The following is a 22,824-nucleotide window of genomic DNA, read 5'->3' on the forward strand; positions in this document are numbered from 1 at the left end:
TTACACACTTACACACAGGGTGGTGGGTGGGTGCTCTGGTGTAGTTTACTCCTTCTATCAATCATCTATCATCCTTATTTCTCTTCCTTCCTTTTTTGTGTTTATTACTCTTCTTCTAACTCCCCTTTTCTTCGACATTTATATGACCTTAATTGTGCTGCAAGTGCCGTTAAACGTTTACTAAAACAATCCCCCCCCCTCCTGATTTTCCCTCCCACCTTACCCCTTGTCACCCTGACAGGTCCGGTGCCTGGAGCCCTGGCACGTCGCTGGGACAACAGGACTGTGGTCATTCTGGGCGGTCTGGTGATGGCCAGTGGATTCCTCTTCAGTTACTTCGCCATGAATGTTTATTTCTTAGTGGTGACCATAGGGATAATAGCAGGTACGTAGTAGAAGGAACGGATGAAGAATAAGTGAGTGGATGGATGGCGGACGCTTTCGGGTGTGGTTTGCTCTTTTTTCTGATCAAACATCTATCGTCTTTCTCTCTTCTCTTTCTTTTTCTTTGGTATGTTTTCTCTAGTAACTTGAGTAGCCCCTCACATCTATCATCCTTAGCTCTTCTCTTTCTTTTCTTTGTGTGTAACTCTTTAGTAACAATAACACCGCTAATCTTCGGAATTTATATAACTTATTTGTGTTGCCAGTGGCATGGAACTCTTACTACTGCAAAAAATGAGGAAGAATACTGTTGTTAGCTTGAAGGCATATATACCTCCTATACTGTAATTTTAAGTATTGTGGCCAGACCTTTTCGTGTTCTTCTGCCCGCTTGCATTGGCCACTTTTGTGATCTATATGTGTTCATGTAAAGTTTTAGCTCAGGAGACCAGGTATATATTTATAGAGGTCATTTGGAAGAGGAGATTAGGCCTGGTGGTGACGGGTTGAGCCTTATTTCAACGCAACTGACGTGATGATGATGTTTTTTGTCATTCGCAGGCGAAGACGACTTTAAACATAAAATCACGGGGGGAGAGGCGAGGGGCTGCGTGGAGATGGCTAATCAGAGAAATGTCTTTTAAAAAGGGGGGGGGGGGTAGTAGGTGATGTGTAAGGCTGAACTATGCTGGGAAGGGAGGCTCTCTGGTTTTTAATCAGCTGACGTCTCTGTTCTTTGGAGCTGATGCGTTTCTTTCCGAATCCAACAACATAACTTATCAATAAGAATGCCAGATAGGGCTGTCTTAAGCAGCTTCTTCCCAGGTGGTATAGGGAACGTCACATCGCTTCAGGAATGCTTTCAGAGCATATTTCTGTAGTTTTTGTTTTCTATCCGCTGATACTGATGTATACCACGGATGTCAATCTTAAGGGACGAGACTCATGATCTTTCTGAAAAAACTGGACGACCTCTTCAAGTTTTAAGCATCGAGCCAGAACGGACAATATCATGTACAATATCTCGAGTAGACACGTCCTTATTGCTATACAAATACTTATCAAAAACTTTTTCGAGTTCGTAGGTGTGTTGATCTGTCCAGTGTCGAGTTGCAGTGCGCTTGCAATGATATTTACCAGTTCATTTCTGGAGATTTTCAAATATCGTATGGGGTTACTGATAAAGGCTTTAAGCTAAATCATGCTGAGAGTCGATGTTTATACTGATAAAAATTATCTGCGCATAAACCAGTTATTCCTAAAATGAGATATATGCAGTCCTTGGGCGCACACCATGCACCTTTTAATAGATAACCAAACCACATTTCCATGACACCGCGTTCTTAATCCTTGACTGGATGAGGTTTGCTTCTGAATGACGCCCATTCTATGAATTATTACAGGAGTAAAGATTTCTAACTACTTTGGTTTCTTTTTAGTTGCAAATGTTTTTACGCCCTCAGTTTAGATCTTTTAGGAGGCGCGCGTCCGATCCTGCCTGTCAGGGCCAACAAGGGCTGAGAGGGATGCAACGTCCCGTTCGAAAGACCGATAGATACTTATTAATAAGAATTTCCTATTGTCTTGGGAATCAAACTCGGGTCCCCTGTGTGTGACCACTACACCACTGACGCTAGTATCTACGTGTGTGCATCATGGAATATGTAATATGTCATCAGAAAGTATATTATACGCCCTGGTGCTCTTGGTGTCCCGAACTGTTTCCCCGTTACGCGTAATACATTGTACCTCACGACTAAACGAAGTTAGTAATGTGTGTTCCTTCAACTTCTATTGGTGTAATAAATGCGACACATAATAACGTATGATATTTTGACCTCAATTCAAATGTTATACTTCTACCTTATTTTTGTCTCTGTGGGTGCCGACATATAGGTAGCAGTTCTACAAATATGCTCTTGCCTATTTTCTCTTGTTCTCACACAAAGGGCACAGTTATTAATAATTATTACACCATGCCTGTTTTGCCTAAAGCACTGGAGAAAGCAGATTTTTCTCGTTCTAAAATACAGCTTCAAATATCTCCAGGTTCTATAGTTACTTTTGTTAATCACACAGACCGTTATTTGAGGATAATTACTCCCCTCCTTCTTCCTTCCACTCTTCCTGCCTCCCCCCCTCTCTTCCCCATCCCCCTCCCGTCCTCCCCCTCCTCCTCCCCTCTTCTTCCCCGTCCTCCTTCCCACTTCTCCACCTCCCCTCTTCCACCCATCCTTCTCTCACACGCATGATGCCGGACACACTTTAGTGACCATGCACATAAAAGCCATCGCACCGAAAAATCAATGTCTATAATAATGATGCAGTTACCTGTATGTTGCACATTATATCATACTGTTCAGGTCTTTCTGTTAACGCCGTTTGCTTTACGACTGGCCCTCTGCAGCGGCGAAGAAAGTCAATAGCAGATTTTACGTAACATTACCCCTTAAACTTAAACCTTTAACTTTTTTCAACAGGTACTGGTGCTGGTTGTTGCTATCTCCCATCCGTGTCCATGGTTGCCATGTATTTCACTTCCAAGCGCTCGGTCGCCATGGGGATCGCCGCGTCCGGTTTAGGCGCTGGGGCATTTTTCATGGCACCGTTCATAAATTGGTTGGTAGACTTCTATGGGTGGCGAGGCTGCATGCTCATCTTGTCCGGGATCTCGCTCAACATGTGTGTTCTCGGCTCTCTGATGAGGCCACTAAACAAAGCCCCGAGATGTCGTAACTGTCGTTGGGAGGTGGACGAGGTGGACCTCATCTCCGACAACTTCTCCTCCACGGCCTCCAGGAAAAGTGTCACCGTCGGGGATTGTGGGAGCGTTGCTGACGCATGTGCAAGCGAGTGTGAGCACGAGATGTGCAGTGGTGTCGTCGATGTCAGCGAGAGCGGGGGCGGTGGCTTCATGGCCGGCTGTAGACGTCCTCGCACCTGCGTGTATTCATCGCTTCCAAAGTACGAGATGGACTCGGGTGTGTCCCCCGTAGCGTATTTCCCCGCCCACCCAGCCGTAATCTCGCAGCATGACGGCAAGCACAGCAGAGGCCATTCTCCTGAGAGTGGTGTTAAACATAGCAACGAGCACTCCCGGCACGACAAGCCAGATTTGAACTCTGATAATCTGTCTTGCAACCTTAGTGCTCCGGACGCTGCTTCCGACGTCCCCTTATTAGGAATACGTTCTCGCCAGATGAGTCCTGAAAGTGAGCGGAGGTCGTTTGGTTCCCAACCAGATCAGTTTTCTCAGAGCAACTCGTCTCACCTATGCAATGATTCCTTTACGTCACCAAAAAATACTCTTACATCTCAGTCGAGTCATGATACCAAAGGAAATCATGCTTTCTTGCAGAACAGAGCAGTAGAATCTTTGAAGGTGTTGGAATCAAGAGTACGCAGGGGAAGCATAGACGCTACAACTTCTTCTATCAAATTTGATTCCAATATATCCAAGCAAAAACCTTACGCAAGCCAAATGGAGCTGAGGGACAAGAACTCTATAATATTCTCAAGCCCTGGTCCAAATCCAGAGCCTGCCATTGTGTCGTCTTTCAATGACCTTCAGGTAATGCTGACTGGAAATATTGGGAGTTTAATGTTTCTGGACAAAGCCTTCAGCCCTTCCATGACGAGTATGTGTGCCAGTAAACCTTCTGTGCTCGTGGGTTCTCATCGCATGGATCAAGGGTCAGAGGCCATCTCCGATGATGGACTTGATGGTAAATAGCATTCTTTTTGTTCGCACGTTTGACTCTTAAGATATTCATTTACTGTGAAAAAAGTCAACAAATTAAGATGACTCATCATTATATATAGCATTTGATGTTGCATTGCCATTAGTCTAGTTCACGTACTGCTGTCTGTGCTCTCAGAAAGACACATCCTCTTGTCCTGTTGACCTGTCTTTCATGTTCATCCCTGCCTGTAGCAAACAGCTTTTCTCCCCGTCACCCCCCCCCTCTCTCTCTCTCTCTCTCTCTCTCTCGTTCGCTCATCCCCCTCCTCCCTCTCTACCTCCTGTCTCTCTTTCTTTTGCTCGCTCATCTCCATCTTCCTACCCCCCCTCCCTCTCTCTTGTTCACTCATCTCTCACTCTTGCTCTCCTCCGCTCTCTCTGTCACAGCCTCACTCCCTTTTACGTTGAAGTGCTCTCCTGTGTTGCCATGATTAACTAGGCCAGCTTTCAGTTTACCTTATTGTTGATCTGTCTGCATCGCCTCATTAGCATCAGCAGCAGCTCTAGCAAGTGCACAACAGAACTTTAAACGTACTGTTAAAGTACAGAAAGGATATTATTTATTCGCGCCAGATTTGCCAATAAATAATTTTCAGGATCACCAATAGAAGTTCTCTTTCATCTAACAAAATGGGTGGCATCCGGGAGAAGTCAGGAGCTCGTCAAAATAATAAAATCAAAGACAGCATTTTTTTCTGCTCTTTACTTGAAGCAGTATAATCGAATTCCTTTTTTTTTTGACGCATCACTTTTTATGTTCACTCAAAACACATTTCTGTGCGGATTTTACTGAAAGACTTTGACCAACGGCACAGAAAGTTTAAATTTGCAGTTTCCAAGAACACTCAAGCTTTGGGAGTCACAGAACTTTGACGGCCATTTTCTCGTTAATTTTACCCGAGAAACATTGCGAACACCACATACTTCAATAACAGATATATCTGTCTACACTTTTGTTCAAGATGGATGGGCATTTTCCCTACCAAAAGCCAGAAAATTAAATTAACAAGCTAAGGTGTAACTACGAGATTACCCCCAGATATGTATGCACCAAAATTGATGAACGCCTATTTCACCGTATCGTGGCACATTCGATGCTGCAGTCATCCCTGGGATGGTCATCCAAGATTATTTTTATCTTTTTCAATTTCTCATGTTTCTCTTCTTGTCTCATCTCTCTCTCTCTCTATTTATCTCTCTCTCTCTCTCTCTCTCTCTCTCTCTCTCTCTCTCTCTCTCTCTCTCTCTCACACACACACACACACACACACACACACACACACACACACACACACACACATGCTGTCGCACCCCCCACCCCCACCCCCACCTCTCGTGCCCCCCCCCTTTTCACACACACAGGCACACACACTCTGTACACTTGATTTTAGACACACAATTGCTATTGCGCATATATTCTGTGTGCGCACACTTTCAAAGAGGGTCATTGTCAAATTCGGTCCTCACACAAACCATATTATTACTTGTTCACTGTGTGTCCGCTTGGAATTCCTTAATTTCACTCTTATTGTTGCCATTCTCCTACCTGTCTTCTTTCAGCCTTGCCTCATCAACATGTCCCTACAGTCATCTCTCCCTGTCTTCTCAAAGCTATTCTTTCATTTTAAAACTTTGAAATTCTAGGGTTATTTTAGTAGGGGGCTAAATATATGGGCCTATTTTTCTGGTTTTATTACGTTGATGTTTCTGAAACGTTGCACACTTTGCTATTCTTTTTCATTACAGGAGATAAATAATTTCTCTCTGTGCACTGTCTACCTTTAGTAATTGTACAGCGTTAAGAGCTTGTTTCCATTCGGTACAAAGCGCTATGGCAATTAAATGCAATCTATTATTGTAGTAGTAGTAGTCGTCGTAGTCGTAGTAGTATTAGTCGTAGTAGTAGTAGTAGTAGTAGTTTTAGATGATGATGATGATGATGATGATGATGATGATGATGATGATGATGATTAATCGGTATTACATTTCCTCTCCTGGCAGGCCCTAAGAACACTTGGTGGCGAAAGTTTAAGGCTCCAATGCTCACCTACATTCGCCTGCTCCAGAATGGGACCTTCTTAGTGTTCAGCATCAGTAACTTCTTCACAAATTTGTCCTTCTTTATGCCTGTGCTCTACATGGTGGACAGAGCTCAGGACAGTGGGTGAGCAATGTCGCTCTGTTCTCTCCTGTTGATTTTAGTTTGCTGCAAGAAATAAGGTGGAAAAAATCATGAAAGAAAAGATTCCCTGTCGTTGGCTTTGGAAAATGAGGAAAATGGTGTTAAGTGTTAAGTCAAGCGCGTGAACACACAGAGACACAGACACACACACACATACTCACACATACACACACACATACACATAATATATAAGCAATCATTATAATTGTACTCCAGCACACGCACATGCACTCACACATACACTCACATACAAGCGTACAAACACAAACACGTAATATATACGACCCACGTGGAAACATGTGAGTGCACATGCATACATATGATCCTCTATGAAATAAAATGCACTGTCTTGGGACAAAAAAATCAAATTATTTTGTTACTCCTGCAGATTTTTAAATTCGATTTTCTTTATTCTTCAATTTAAAAACTACACCCATGCTTTGACGGACGCACCGTTTGCTCATTCAGTATCTGTGCTGAGCTATGCATGGAGCGGGTGGCCCTGATTCTGATCCCCAACGTGGCGTTATGAACTTTGATTGCTTTGGGAAGTCTTTAAGGCTTCCCACCATTTGACTCTGTCCAATTGGAAAAGGTAGTTAAATTAGGAGCCCCCGACGTCTCTTGAATACTTACAGTGTTAAAAAGGTGTTAAACCTTATATAATAGATCTATAACCATGCTAAGATCCCCAAGGCCCTCAAAATATTTTTCCCCTTTTAGTCCAAACTTTCTGCGGGTCATTGGAGAGTGCCACTAGTGGGTCCTACTTCTTTTACTTCCCTCTGCTGTTTCTGTCTATCAGTCTTGCCTGTTCCTCGTATATGTCGTTTGACCGTTATTTTGTTGACGAGCTTCTCTTTTCTTAAATTCAAACTCAAACCAAACTGTCTTCCAGGATCCAGAAAGGAGACGCAGCGATGTTGGTATCCGTGTATGGCGCCGGCAACATCTTTGGGAAGCTGTTTTTTGGCTGGCTGGCTGACCGAGGCCTGGTGGACCGCCTCTTCTACTACATCGCCTGCCTCACAGTGTGTGGGGTTTCTACTTCCCTGAGTCCCCTGTGTGGTTCGAATCACGTGCTACACAGCTCATACGCGTTTGTCTTTGGATGTTTTATAGGTACGAATTGAAACTTCTTTAAAAAAAATAAAAAATTGGTGTGATGCTGTTTTTATGCTCTCTTAATAATAATAATAATGGATTGCATTTATATAGCGCATATCCACTTATACAATGCTCTATGCGCTTGACATGATACATATTATGGATTTACAAATCAATTTTAAAGGTACATAGTGTTACATACTCGTGCAAACACATATTCACTCACGCACGCACCACACACACATACATACGCACATACGTACATATGCACATACGCACATACAAACTCACAACGATCTACAGCTTGGATGGATTCTGTCTAATCGAAATATGATGAAAATAGAAATGTTTTTAGTTTCTTCTTAAAAATTTCTAGATTTTCTGCTTCTCTGATAGTTTTTGGAAGCCTATTCTAAACAAGTTGGGCAAAATATGAAAAAGAGCGTTGGCCATATGATTTGTAATTTATTTTAGGCTTAACAAGGGTTGTTTTGTCACTTGATGATTTGAGCGTTCTAGGCACATAGGGTGTTAAAAACTGTTTTAGATAGTCCGGTGATAAATCATTTAAGCGCTTGTAGCAAGTTAAACAGATTTTATATATGATACGCTCTTTCACCGGGAGCCAGTCCAATGCTTTAAAATAGGAGTCACATGATCGTGCTTTAGTTTTTTAGTAATTATTTTAGCAGCAATATTTTGTACTCTTTGTAGTTGTTGTAACTGTTCATTAGGTACACCAGCCAGTAAGGAATTGCAATAGTCAATCCTTGACAATATAAGTGATGTTATTAAAGTTTTGGTGACACCAACAGATAGATATTTTCTAATGCTCCTTATTTTCTTCAGTTGGAGATATAGATTTTTACAAAGATTGGATACATGGTATTTCATTGACCTATCTTGATCTAGCACTACACCTAAATTTTTTATTTTAGTTTGGGATGATATTTCGTGGCCATTGATGTTTATTTTGATATTGTCGATTTCATTGCATGCGCTGCTACTAAGAAATAATATTTCGGTCTTACCCTCATTTAATTTTAATTTGTTCTTGAACATCCATTTTCTTATATCATTGATACATCTGGCGATTCTATCTATGAGATTGTGTACATTGTCAGTTGTAGTGAATCCATACAGCTGTGTATCGTCTGCATAAAGATACACAATAATAATGATGATGATGTTAATAATGATATTAATAATGATGGTAATAATAATAAGGATAATAATAATAAGGATAATAGATAGCATTTGTATAGAGCAAATTCCCGCTCAGCTGCAAGCTCTTTGTGCTTTTCAGCTTTTCAATCTATATTTCAGACCATAAACGGAAGAACTAGCAAGTTGTTGCCAGTATTTTTAGGAATTGTGATTAAGCAATGTGACCCTTTTAATTATCTCCTTGCAGGTGCTTATGTCACTTTAGTTCCTATCGTGACCGTAGATCTCATGGGGCTCTCAGTGGTCGGAGAGTCGTTTGGACTTCTGCTCTGCTTCATGGGTGTAGCCACAGCTTTCGGGAGCCCAGTCGCTGGTGAGTGAAACAATCTAGGTAGATCAAACAACTCTGTTGTCTCTTCCTCATATTTTCTCATCAAAGGAGAAATATAGGCCTATTGAAATTTTCTCATATGGGGAAATCAATAAAAAATGGAAATTTTCTTATGAGGGGAAATCGAAAAAAGTAAAATCCTCCCCCTCCCCTCTTTCCCCATTTTGAACATGCTCTATTTGATGTAGGATCAAGATAGGGCTCATGAGGTGAGTGTTACAGTGCATCAGGGGGAGAAAAGCAGTTAGGCTTTGTCTTACAAGAGCAGGAATCTACGGGCTGTGATGTGTGAAGGAGTAGGGGTGTTGGGAGGGGTTGGGAAATGCTTCACTTTTTCTGAAGGTTCATCTGATTGGATGTTGAATTTTTTTTTTGTTGGTGTGCTTTCTTTTCATCTGCAATAGCTTATGGTGTATGTATTACACAGCACCTATTTTAGCTTTTTGTGGGGGAAAATTGGGAAGACCAAAATTTCAATAGTAGAGTTTATTGTAAAATGTTTCGAACCCCACTCAACACAATTTAGATAATTTAGGGGCTGCTAGCATGATATGCTTTGATTCTGCCTGTTGAGGCCGTCCTTGGCCGATTAGGATGCAGCTTCTTGACAGTCAATAGTTGACACAGTAAAAACTATAACTTCCTCGCGTAGGAATCAGACTTTCTTCTTCTTTTTGTTTGCAGCTTTTGTAATTTGTAACCACTGATGCCAGTGGGTACTGATGATTAAGGTTGAGATGTAACTGTTCTCTAAGTCTAAGGATGAGGGCTTTTAAATAAATGTTTCGATGAGGTTGCAAAATACAATGACAATGACAATTATTATTACCTGTATTACCTGTCCTGGGCAACAACGTCATTGCACACTAGACAGGTCCATAAAAGCTCAGTTTCTCCCTGCACCAAAGCCCGCGAGGTATCCATACTGTCTGATTATGACGACATCTTTCCTTTCCAGATAACCGTTCCTTTCTTCCTTCTCCCCTCTCTATCCCCATTTCCCACATCCTGTTGATTGCATGGTGTTCTGCTGTCTCCCTATCTTCCTCATCCCGTAACTTTTCCTCCAGGGTCTTCAACACTTCCTTTGCCAAATTTCACCTCACCATCAACCACGGCACTGCCTGCCAGCCTATCATCCTCCTCATTGCCCTTCACTCCAGAGTGCCCAGGACAGAATATCCGCATGATGGCTCTAAGTGATGAGTGTTTTATTGGGTTCATCCATTCACTCCGAAGCAGCCCTTTCTCAGCCCTTCGCAGGATGTTCTGGGAGTCTGTGACAATGATGAGATGGGTAGTTCTTGGTCTTGTATTTTGAAGCAAACCAAGCGTTCTTGTTACGGCCTCAATCTCCATTTTTATTCATGAAGTTGTTCTTTCTATGGCCCCTGACAATGACAATGACAATCTTTATTCACCTTACAGGGAGAAATTTGTCTTGGTAGTTTACAATGTCTGTGGATGTTACAAAGGTTAGGTGCACTCATGCATACGCATCACAAGACAGGACATTAGTAAATACATGTGTGCATGTCTCATGTGCTTGAACACCCCGCTCTGTAAAACATTCTTTCTCTCTCTCTCTCTCTCTGCCTCTCTCTCTCTCTCTCTCTCTCTCTCTCTCGCCCCCTCTCTCTCTTTGTCTCCCCCCCCCTCCCTCTCTCTGATTCATTTGTAGCACAGTGTGTTCAGTAACTTCACTGCATTTGGTGCGAATGAATTTCCATATCTGTCTGTTCTTACTTACACGTACTTAGATACATTAAATATCAATATCAAGGCAACCCCTTTCTCGCAGGCTGGATCTTTGATGCCACCGGGAGCTACACCATCTCCTTCATTCTGCACGGACTGTTCATCGTGTTCAGCGCTCTCATGTTGTTGCCACTGCTGGTGATGAAGCGGAGGCAGAGAGACGGGGCTGCAGTACCGGTTGTGGAGGTTGAGGAAACAACGTGACAACCCAAGATGGCCAACCCTACCCCCCCCCTACCCCCCTACACCCCCCCTCAAAACCTATCCCCCTCCCTCCCACAAAAAAAATCCCCCGTCATCAACCAAAAACTAAACTATAGGCAAGAGAATGAAATATTTTATGTACAGAGATTGTTGAGAGAGTGGGAGTGAAATAGAACAGAAAAAATGGCAAAGAAAATAAGGGAAAAGAGTGATTTGTCAGTAAGTGTGTAGATCTGCCTGTTTGTGTATGTGTGTTTGTATTTAGGCTATCGTATGTACATGTGTGTATATGTATATGGGTTTGTGTGTGTGTGTGTGTGTGTGTGTGTGTGTGTGTGTGTGTGTGTGTGTGTGTGTGTGTGTGTGTGTGTGTGTGTGTGTGTGTGTGTGTCCAGACATTACATTTTTATTATTATTATTATTATTGTTGTTATTTTTATTATTATTATTGTTATTATTAGTAGTTATAGTAGTAGTAGTAGTAGTATAACAATAATTATTATTAACGTAGTTGTTACTAATGCTATTATTATGATTTTTATTACAGGCCCTATTATTTTATTTTACAGTTATTGTAACTGTCCAGATTGTTAATTCATTAGTTCTATCATTATCATTATTATAAGTGTTATTATTATTACAATTATTATTATTGTTATTATTATTATTATTATTATTATTATTGTTATTTTATTATCATTGTTATTATTATTTATCAATATTATTGTTATTATTTAATAATCATTACTAGATGGTTGAGTGGAGTTTAAACACTGCATACACTTACGGGCATGCACACGCGCACACACACACACACACACACACACACACACACACACACACACACACACACACACACACACACACACACACACACACACACACACATTAGATATTTTAGATGTCTATGAAACAACGAGAGATGGATAGGAATATGTGTATTCATGTGTATGTGTATGTATGTGTGTGTGCGTATACGTGTGTGTTTGTGTTTGTGTGTGTGTGTGTGTCTGTGTGTGTAGGCGTGAATGTGCCTGCTTATGATAAAGAAAATTGAAATGGGTTAGTTGGACAGGATAAAAAGATGAGACGGTAAGGGAGGGAGAGGTTTGGGGAGGTAAATAAAAGAAGATTGAGAGAGAGAGCAAGAGAGAGAGAGATCAAGAGAGAGATTATGAGAGAAGTGGGGAGAGAGAGAGAGAGAGAGAGAGAGAGAGAGAGAGAGAGAGAGAGAGAGAGAGAGAGAGAGAGAGAGAGAGAGAGAGAGAGAGAGAGAATATTTCCAAGATGTACGATCATGACTTTCCAGAATGTGCCAGTTGTTTGGTGGGTCACCATTATGTGTGGACACTCCCATGTATTGTAACATTGCCTGATATTGCACATATAACTAACCCATTTGGGTCTTCATATCAACAAATTTCCTGCTATTTTCCATTATTGAGTACTGTCGAAATTGTCCAAGACAACCACCCTTTGTCTTGGAGAAAAGTCTTTGTCTTAGTTTTAGTTTTAGTAGGGTTTTACGGTGCTCGCAACTGCATACGGTCATATGAGCACCAGAAGAATAGACATGTTACTAGAGAGAAACAGACAAAAAAAGAAGAAGGGGAGATAAGGACGATAGATGCTTCATTGGAAAGAAGAAGCAAACCGCACCAGAGCACCCGCCAACCACCCACTCTGTCTTAGGCATGATTTGGAGAGTGTCTTTATAATATGTATGTGTCATGACGTGGTGGAATCATTAAGTTATTTGTAAAAACTTAAAGTTTGTTCATTTGTTTTGTATTTGGTGAACAAATTAAATATAAAAATACCCATCAGTTTTTAATAGAAGTCAAGATATTTGCGATTGAAGAAGGTGGGGGCGGCCTGGTGTCAGAGCTGCCAAATTTTTGTGACTTCCAAAGGTTGCAGTGTCCAAGGGAACTGGAAATATACATTTTTTGTGCCTTTGTCGAATGTTTTTCGGTTAAATCCACATAGAAATGTATTTTTATAGGTGTTGACCCAAAAAACAAAAATTAGATAAAATTGCCAAACGGGGAAAAATGCTGAGATATCTCCAATTTCATTATTTTGATGAGCGCCTGAGTTCACCATGATGCATCACATATATATATATAAAATAGAAAAAGTAAAAGGGTTGAAGTGGGAAGTGGTTGTTTGTACAGGTGATTGTCTTGAACAAGTTTGACTGTATTTTCTATTTTCCTTAATCTGCAAAGCTGAAATATCAGCTCCAGTTCTACGTTATTTGTCAGTAGTAAAGTGTTGATGTTCAGCTGATGAACGAGTCAAATATTTTAGTACTGATATTTTGAATTATACCCCTTGGGGGTTTCATGATGCTGATGTTTAACTGCTCACTTGATTTTAAAACTACTGTGTCTATCATGTAGAAATGAAATGATATTTAGGCAAACCCGCCTGGGTCCTAAGGTCTATTTTGCTGCTATGTTGAAAAAAAAACAACCCCTGATTGTCTTGCTTGTTTTCCTGTTCCATTTGTGCATATATTTAATATACATTATGTATAATTTTGTTGTTGTGTGACTGAATGAAGCTGAAAGCTTAAGAGCAAGACCAAATGGACCGCCCCTCAACCCACCCCACCCTTGGTCATGTATGCAAGGTGTCAATATTTTTCACTTGGAATGAACTTGAAAATAAATCTTGCAGTGCCTTAACACGATTTGAGATCAAGACAGTATATTTATCACCATTGTCCTTCATTCTTTGACTTTTATATTGATTTCCCTTGATTCGCTGCTGTCTATACAATACTTATTGGTACTCTTCTTTTATTGTTGGAGAAGCTTACTTACAAGGATAAAATAAATATGTTTTACATCCTACGAGGTTCTGTTCATGTTGTTTGAATTTAAGTGTTTACTTCTCCTCTACACTGCTGCTTCTCTTCCTCTCTTGTAACATCTGTGGCCTTCTGTACTTATATGATCTAATTGTGCTGCAGGTGCTGTCAAACTCTTGCTAAAACTAAAACGGAGCTACTCATTTACCACAGACAGTAATCAATCAATGGATAGTGCCTGATATGAGAGGCGAGCATCTAACCTCTCATCAAGTTCTATTCACCTCCCCTCTCTTGCTTTTTGCTTTGGATTCGACGGACATACAATATCTATCAATATTGCTAAAGATTGATTGTGAGATACAGTTTTTACCGATGAGGAACGAGTAAGGCCTTACTTTGCCAGAAGTGGATGATAAAAAGACGATCCGGAAAAAAAGTAGAAAAGGTTCTATATCTAAGCTTCATCGACTATTTGCCTTCATTCAATATGAACAGAAGAAAAACAAATGACAAATCCAAGAAGCACTGATAGATACCAACGCAATATTTTATTGCAACAACACCTATGAATTTTGAGGATTTGTCTTCATCTGTCATGCACAAATAGTATAATTACAAAGAATCTCAATAACTTCATAAAACAAACAAGTGTTAGAATTTGTGGATTTTTCTTTTGTTTTGAGCTGGAGTAAAGAGAAGCACATTGGCACAATAAATGGTCGTTTAGTGGCGGGAAAAAGTATGATAGACAGGAATGACAGAGGGAAAGTAAATAATTAACAGCCTACCAGAGGCGCCCTCCAACCCTTACTTTTGTTTGACCTTTTTCAAATACATGTACAAAGATTCTGCGATGCAATAAATACATGATGCAATCCGTAGACCTTCACATAGACATCATTAATAGACAAAATTCATCACAAGCACTATCAATTAACTTCATAATATATCATGCAGTCTTGTGGAGAATAACAAGGTGTGCTGCAAACAGTGAGACTTCTATAATAGTTGAAATCATGACATGATGAGATGCCATTTAACTACCAAATTTGCTGAAAGCTGCAAATTCAATGTAGAACAACTCTACCGCCGCACACAAGTTAAACATTTCACCTTCAACAAATTCAAACATTTTTTTTTACAACTTTCTAACATACAATATACTGATATCATCATCATTAGAATGATAATAATTATAATAATAGCAATAACAATAACAACAAAAATAACAATGATTGTGAGGAAGATGGTAACAATAATAGCATTTCATTTTCGAAACTACTTTTGTAATTCAATTTCTAGCGCAATTTCAATTGATTTTCTCAACAAAGGGTTATTTAGATCAAAAGGCACCAAAAGTTCCATCCTCCTTATAGGTTAAGTCGTGTAATAACCTGACTTGCTTCATAATCCTTCCTTCTGTTTTTACACCTTTTTCTAAATAATGATTAATTTTTAACGTCAAAATCTAACAAACAGTTTACAATATCATTAAAATAGTACATAGGGAAAAACTAAATAAATCTCAATGCCCAAATTTTTGGAAAATAAAAAAGATTTAAAGTGGCTGAAGGACAGGACTACACTGGTATGCAGCAAATGCCAACCATCTTTTTCCTTTTCATCTGCCTGGAATATATTAATTAACAACTTTACTTTAATTCACTATAAATTTAAGGTCCAATTTTAGAGAAATATATTAATAATAATGATTTACATATTTTGCGGGTAAAATAGTTATTATATATAGCTTTATAGTCTCCTTGTTAATAAAAATGTTTTAATCATATTACTTCATAACGACCTTTCCAGATCAAAGTTCAAAGTCAACTGACAACAGTAATTTCTGCCCCAAATGATATACTTTATTGTATGTACTGGGTATCACACAGAGATGGACAATTTGATTTCTCAATTGTCTGCAGTTTTTTCAAGGTTCCCCCTCCCCTCTCTACAATCTTTCCAACCTCTTAGACAGGAACAGATCTCTCAATACGAAAGAGGTAACAAGCTGATTTTCCTTTTAAAATATGAGAACATCATAAGGGGCGAATAATAATAATAATTATAACAATAATAATAAACAACACTAATAATAACAATAAATAATAGTCAAAATAATAATAATAATAATAATAATAAAAATAATAATAATAAAAATAATCTGGTGTCTCATAGCTTATTGATCATTGTTATTGTATTGGTTCTTAACAGCATGCCCTCAGGGCTCAGACGTCTTTCAAAATTTATCTGCATAGGACATGAGGGGTACTTAGATCACTTCTTGTTGTTAGAAACAATGTACGTGTTCCATACAAGAGACTATTGATGCAATAATTTCTTGCTGAAATGTGCTGTTGTCACTTTGATAACTGCCTAAGTGCAAAATATTATTTATATCGATTAATAAGTTCTGAAATAAATTAGATCTATACATAATATTTAATTATTTATATATATATGGCACAAAGACTAGCTGTAAAACATCTGAGCATGTTGAAATCTTATTCTTTCTTTTCTTCCCTTTTGATAATTCTGATCCTAACAAAACCGTCAGACAATAGAGAAAGGATGTGTTATTATTATTTATCTTTTCAGTTCCCTCTTTTGTCTTAATTAATATTAATAATATCTGTTCAGAAAAGTGGCAACCACACATAGATGATTGGCAGAGGAAAAAGTTCAAGATATTTTGTGATGTTGCTATATCTTCTTTACCCTAGCAAGTCACAACTTGTCCATTCTGAGCATAGCCAAAGCCCTTTTCATGCAAAACAACCTTGTGATTCAGAAATTGATCAAATGAATCTGAACAGGATAAGTGCCAAATGACTTGTGAAAGTTCCCTTCGGTATTCAGGCAAATTTTGTAATGATCACTACAAAGCATGATAAAATCTGAAATCTGACACAGGCAATCACAAAAAGAAGAAGTTGACAGACTACACTAAACAATGTCATATATCGTTGTTAGAAAAAGGAAACCAGTCTGGTAGCAAGTAGCCTGAAAATGTGTAGAGGTCATGTTTGAGTACACAGTTGAATGTCTGAGGGCACATTTGGACCTCCAGTGCTATATTAGTTAATAAAAAGACATAATACACGCTATGAGATAGACGTTTTCAAACTTTGAATTTCAATTTTCTCCCCTTTCTTAAAATGTACATTATCTGGTTTTCGCATTGAAGTCTTCATATACATGTACTATAAACTGAGCAGTACCTACTTGAATAATGGAAAAAAGCTTTTGACATTGATGTTATACATATTTCAATCTTTTCTAAAAAGTCTTCTACATACTGCTGATTTTCATCTCCTATAATCTATAAAGTAGAGAAATGCATAAATGATCAGCGTCATCATTGACTCACACACAGCCCACAAAATTTTTTCCCACAGCCACACTATCACATGACCATCCCTTGAGCACTACCTTAACCTTCCTCCTGTGTTAACTCTTTTCCTACCAGGCCAAAATCCACCACTGGCCCAGGGCTTTTCTCTGACCTATTTTTAGGTCCCTACCCCACCAAAGGAAAATGTGAAAACATACAACTAAACACACACAAACTATATCATATGGCTCATCAAACTGAAGTTTATAGAATAATCTATCAAATGGTGGTACAATATTGAAGATTTATTCCAATTATATTAGTTTGGGGTTTCTAAAGGTGATTATGAAATATTGAAGAGTCATATGAACTCAACAATTTTCCAGCTTTGAAAGGTCATATCTAAAAAAGTACAATAACAGCATCATTCAAATTTCTCAGGTAGGATGCCTCAAGTAATGCAAAGAAATTCTGAAAGTTATGTAATGTATGAGTACCTTATATAGAAGTGAAAATATGAGACGTATACTGAAGTCAGGGGGAGCGTTTTTTCCCTCATTTTTACGTATCGAAGGGGACAAAACAAGCGCTGAAACAACTAAAAATTGTCTCTCAGTGCTATATTTTCTTTCATATCCGCTCACAGGAAGTCTATTCTATTATTTGGAAATCGTGGATCGGCTGAGAATTTTGTGTCTTTTCATTATTGGATTTGAATAAATAGAGAGCCACTCGAGCCGTATTTTGCGGCTCTCGTTCCAGCGAGGCTACATCAACGAGCTGCTCGTGGTGGGAAAAGTGTTAAGCGTTGCTAGCCTTTACCTCCCCCATCCAAAGGAGGCTCCATTTCCATTGATGTTCAATCACTGGCAGACTGTGGGAGTATACTGAGGACCAGGTGGCAAAATGTTCTAAGACTTACAATTTGAATTTTAAAAAACCCAGCAATTTATTAATCTTTGGTAACAGTTACATGTACTCAAGAAATATTTTGTCGGAATTCAAATTCTGAATGTTGAAAAAAGCAATAAAAAATACATAATGAGGGCACAATTGTTAAAGGAATGAAACAGTTTTTTTTCTCTTTCTCCTGTAAAATTTGGCTATCTGGGCTTAACATATTTGAACAGCTTGCCACCGATATGTTAGGTAAAGGAAATTCAAGCCTTGCAATTTTGTGAGTCGGGTGAGGAGCGCATTCATTCCATAGCTGGGTCTGTGTCCCACCAAGCTGCCAACGTCCTACATTGACATATTATATCACTTGCAACAGAGGTGTTCACTTTATCTGATATACACTACAACAATAGCTACAAGCAGATCAGAGTCAACAAGAAGAAAAACATGGTGTCAAATTCTTCTAACCTTGTCTAAAACTTTCTTGAAGCAAAAAGTTTGAGTCTCCCAAAAATAAAATTATATATATATATATATACACTGTATATAGTTTTCCTCGACATAACAACTTCTAAGTAGAAAAGAAATTCTGTGCACAGTGCAGTTTTAAGTACTCACTAGACAAATATATTGAAAATAGATGGAGAAAAAATTGGGAGGAATTGAAGTAGACAAAAGCAAATAACACAGAGAAGTCAACTTGTCTTCTCAGAAGTATCAGGCATGAATTTTATCAATAACAATTTGGAAGACTGTTGTTTATTACTTTATAAAGATCTCCATGATCTGATAGCATTAAAACAGACAGACACACACACACACACACACACACACACACACACACACACACACACACACACACACACACACAACACACATATGCACACATGCACGCACACACACACACACACACATAGGCCCACACATTAATACACTCACACACACACAAATATGTGGCTGATCAATTCAACTAAAAATGACATAGTGTAGTTATAGCCATGTTTACCATCTGAGTGAATTCTGACGTTTGTATTCCAAAACAGTGCACATCAAATACATCTGCAATTGCAATTGGCAGCTCATTTGCAGAAAACACAGTAAAGGTCTGAAAAACATGCCTAATGGCTTGAGAAGTAAGTAGATCCCAATTGTGGAAATTAAGTACATACATGACAGTGATTGAATACTCAGCATTTACCCTGGCATTCTATAAAAGTTATAAGACGTTAGAGAAACTCCTCTGAAGTGAGTGCAAATCACGACATAAATAAATTATAAGGCTAATTTATTTATTGCCAAGTCACTCTGCATACTGTGACGCTGCTGGAAACTTTAGGCTACAGTTCTTTGGAAGTAATTTTTCAACCATGTCCAGATCTCTTGCTGCAATATAATCAACATGCATCAGGGAACAACGGAAGTCAATATCTTTATTTCTTCTGTATTTACATTTTGGAACAACGCAAGTTATATCTTTATTTCTTCTGTATTTACATTTTGGAACAACGCAAGTTATATCTTTATTTCTTCAGTATTTACTTTTTGGAACAACGCAAGTTATATCTTTATTTCTTCAGTATTTACTTTTTGTGAGCTTTGAGAAGTTACACAATTTAAAATCATTATACAGGTTCATAATATGCAGGCTACCAACAACCCCAAAAAACCCATGCAAACACCCACAAAAATTAAGAGAGTATACGCTGATATATTATATGCAGACTCAACAATTTTAATATACACCACAGAAAGATCACACTAAAATTATGATATGTGATATGAATGCTTAAGTCTTTGAAAAAAAATACAAGTCCTTTATCAATATACCCATAAATGATTATTTAGATACTGGCGGAAATGTGTCTGTAACAATGCCACAAAAATATGCATTCAGGCCCATATATACATTATCAATATTCATCCCTCATACTGATACTAAACCTTATTTATCATGCGACAAGAGACAATCACATTGCCTTTGACATACAAAGAAATTGAAAATGATAAACAGTTTTAAATAAGTACGAGTACATTAATCCCATTTAAAGAAAAGATTTAAGTTTTAAACTTTATATTGGCCTTTTGGTTAAAGGCATTTGTACCACATGATAACATCAATAAACTGAGAATATCTGAGTAAATAGGGCTTTAAACCTTCCACACCTTCATTTCAAGAAGTTTGCAAAGAACTGGATAACATCAAATAACAGGAACTATGGCTGGCAACAGTGGTTTAGAGTGTTGTTTGTCTGACCAGTGGTCAAACTAGTTGCTAACAAACTTCGGAAAGAACAAAAACCAAGACTATTGAAAAAAGGAAAGGTGATCAAAGAGAACTAATCAACCCTATCATTTTTTTGTCCCTGGCTTACAACCTTAACAGTCTCATTAAACGTGTCACAAGTGTATCATTAAGTGACATAAAATGAATTTAAGGGGATCAAGGCTTCTCCTGCCTGCAGGTTAAGGTAAATATTTGTCAGGTATGGGAATATTTCATTCCAACAGCAAACATACTCATGAATGCAGGAGAGATGTCTTGGTTTAGAATCAAACCTATATCTTGCTCTATCAAAGAATTTCCTTTTCCTCTCTTCTAACAATAATAATAGTTTGTCCAACAACGTTTAACAGTGACCAACGTATCTGCGGAGAATGGTATGTGACTTCTGCTGTGGCTATTGAAACCAATTCAGGCAGGGAAGAGTTTTACCACATTTTGAGCAATAAAAAGCTTCATTTCCACTTGTGGATGTTAACAGCTTGAGGGTTTTCTTCTATACTAAACCGATGACAATTCATAACAGATGAGAGTCTGCACAATATAACAGGAAAAAGTAGAATATACCTTTTGACAGGCAATCTTCACAACTATCTCTTTATTAAAAACAGCAGGCTAGTAAAGTGAACTTCAGCCTCTCCTGCTTGCACTGGAAGATTCAATGAGCAGAGGCAGGACAAGAACTGGTAGTAGTAGACATGTATGAATTCTTGATGAGCCATAAAATCTAAGCCATCTTGTTTCTGTACCTTTTTTACTTTTAAAGTGTAAAAGACAAGGCAATAAAAGGTTGTTTGGTGAAATAAAAAGCAAAATCATTAACAAAAAACAGAACAATAAAAAGTATAGTTCTTTTTTTTGCGGAAAGCAAATTGACTGATCAGTGTAAAATTCTGTCATACGTCACTTTTTAAGATGGCCTATGGCAGAGTCTTACACTAAGCAGTCGAAATGAAGTCAGTTAATTATCAATTCACTCCAACATATTATCACTGGACACACATGGGTAAAACTCGTGAATGCCATATTTATACTAACATTAACCTACCAGTGCCAAACTTGGTCTTTGACAAAAACACAGGAGAGGAAACTGACCCCTTTGCAAAATAAATGTCTGGGTAGACCACGACCAGGAGAGATCAGATCAGGAATGAGGTAATCATGGACAAGTTAGGAACAACGTTACTACTCTGCCATGTCGAACAATAGTGAGTTAACTGTGAGCCATCGTGGTGAGATCAGGCGCTCATCAAAACAATGAAATCAAAGAAACAGGTATTTTTGTAGACCTTGGGCAAATTTTAAAGAATTTTCTTTTTTTGACTCAACACATCTATATCCATTTAAAAACATGTTTCTGAAAGGAAGTTACTGAAAAGCGTTGATTAAAGGCACACAATATGTAAATTTACAGTTTCAAAGGACTCTCAAACTTTGGAAGTCACCAAACTTTGGCGGACATTTTCTCCCTACTTTTACTTTTGAAACCAAGCAACCCCATTTCCTTCAATCACAAATATCTCTTGTTTCTACTCAAGACAAAGGTAGTTTTTTTTCCATTGAAATATAGACAAATAAACAAGCTTTAAGATTAAACAATAACTCCACATGCCCAAAAATTGACAAGTGCCTGATTCCACCGCGTTGCATCACAAATCGTTGGGCTACCTATCAAGAATGCTCCCAGACCAACCAGCATGGTGAGCCTCCAACACAAGACACTCAGACTGGACAAAAAACACAGAGGGACACCAAGATGTCTTTGGAACGACTCTGTAAAGGACCATCTCAGAGCCCATGACCTAGCCCTCCTCTGGGCCCTTCAACTTCAAGACGCAGCTGACAGATGACTGTTTAACACTTTGCCATCACAAGGATCATATATTAAAAACCCTTGCCATCACAAGGATCATATATTAAAAACCCTTGCCATCACAAGCATTTTGGGGGAAATCCAAAGAAACTGGGTGGTAGTCATCGCCAATTGGCATTTTGTGACCGGAGTGGAAATACAGCATTCTTGCCGATCTGCGAGATGTGACGGCAAAGTGTTAACTGCCCATGACACCCATCAGTATCAGCAGAAGGAAAAAGTGTAAGTAAAGTAAGATAGAGAATAAGCATACTTTTGTCGTGACATATTGGTTTCAGTTTGATTGTGCTGGACATTTTTTTTAGTAGCCCATTCAAATGAGGCATAGCAGGTGTTATCAAAGACAGTATACAATAGGTCTCCTTCTATAAGCTGACTTCTTATGATTTTTTATACTTTTCTTTCCGGAGGTGCGATGCTATGACAAAGACTGAATTCAAAGATAATGTAGCATCCTTTCTAACTTCATGAGAAAAAATTGGAAGAGACATTCCACTATCACCTGTTCCTCTGTCTATCCTTTTATTATTGTAGAAGAGTTTCTCAACTTTTTATCCATCCGACAGACAATATTTTCTGTCAGAGAGTATTGAGTACATGAGAGTATTTTCTGTCGGAAAAGAACCTGCACTTACCACAACGTAGCATTGAACAGCAGGACATCCTTGCCAGACAATCAATAA

General features: G+C 38.7%; 1 protein-coding gene across 1 annotated transcript; it reads left to right on the forward strand.

Annotated features, from left to right (window-relative positions):
• Positions 1-241: 241 nt before the first annotated feature.
• Positions 242-11,119, forward strand: LOC101852192 (the record flags this gene model as incomplete). Its single annotated transcript, XM_005103022.3, is given in 6 exon segments — positions 242-385; positions 2,865-4,109; positions 6,128-6,290; positions 7,207-7,430; positions 8,830-8,955; positions 10,775-11,119. Coding segments are annotated over 6 exon segments (2,063 nt in total), but the record flags the coding sequence as incomplete, so codon positions are not given.
• Positions 11,120-22,824: the final 11,705 nt, after the last annotated feature.

The sequence above is a fragment of the Aplysia californica genome, unplaced genomic scaffold (genome assembly GCF_000002075.1).
Source record: "Aplysia californica isolate F4 #8 unplaced genomic scaffold, AplCal3.0 scaffold00355, whole genome shotgun sequence".
Taxonomy (NCBI): domain Eukaryota; kingdom Metazoa; phylum Mollusca; class Gastropoda; order Aplysiida; family Aplysiidae; genus Aplysia; species Aplysia californica.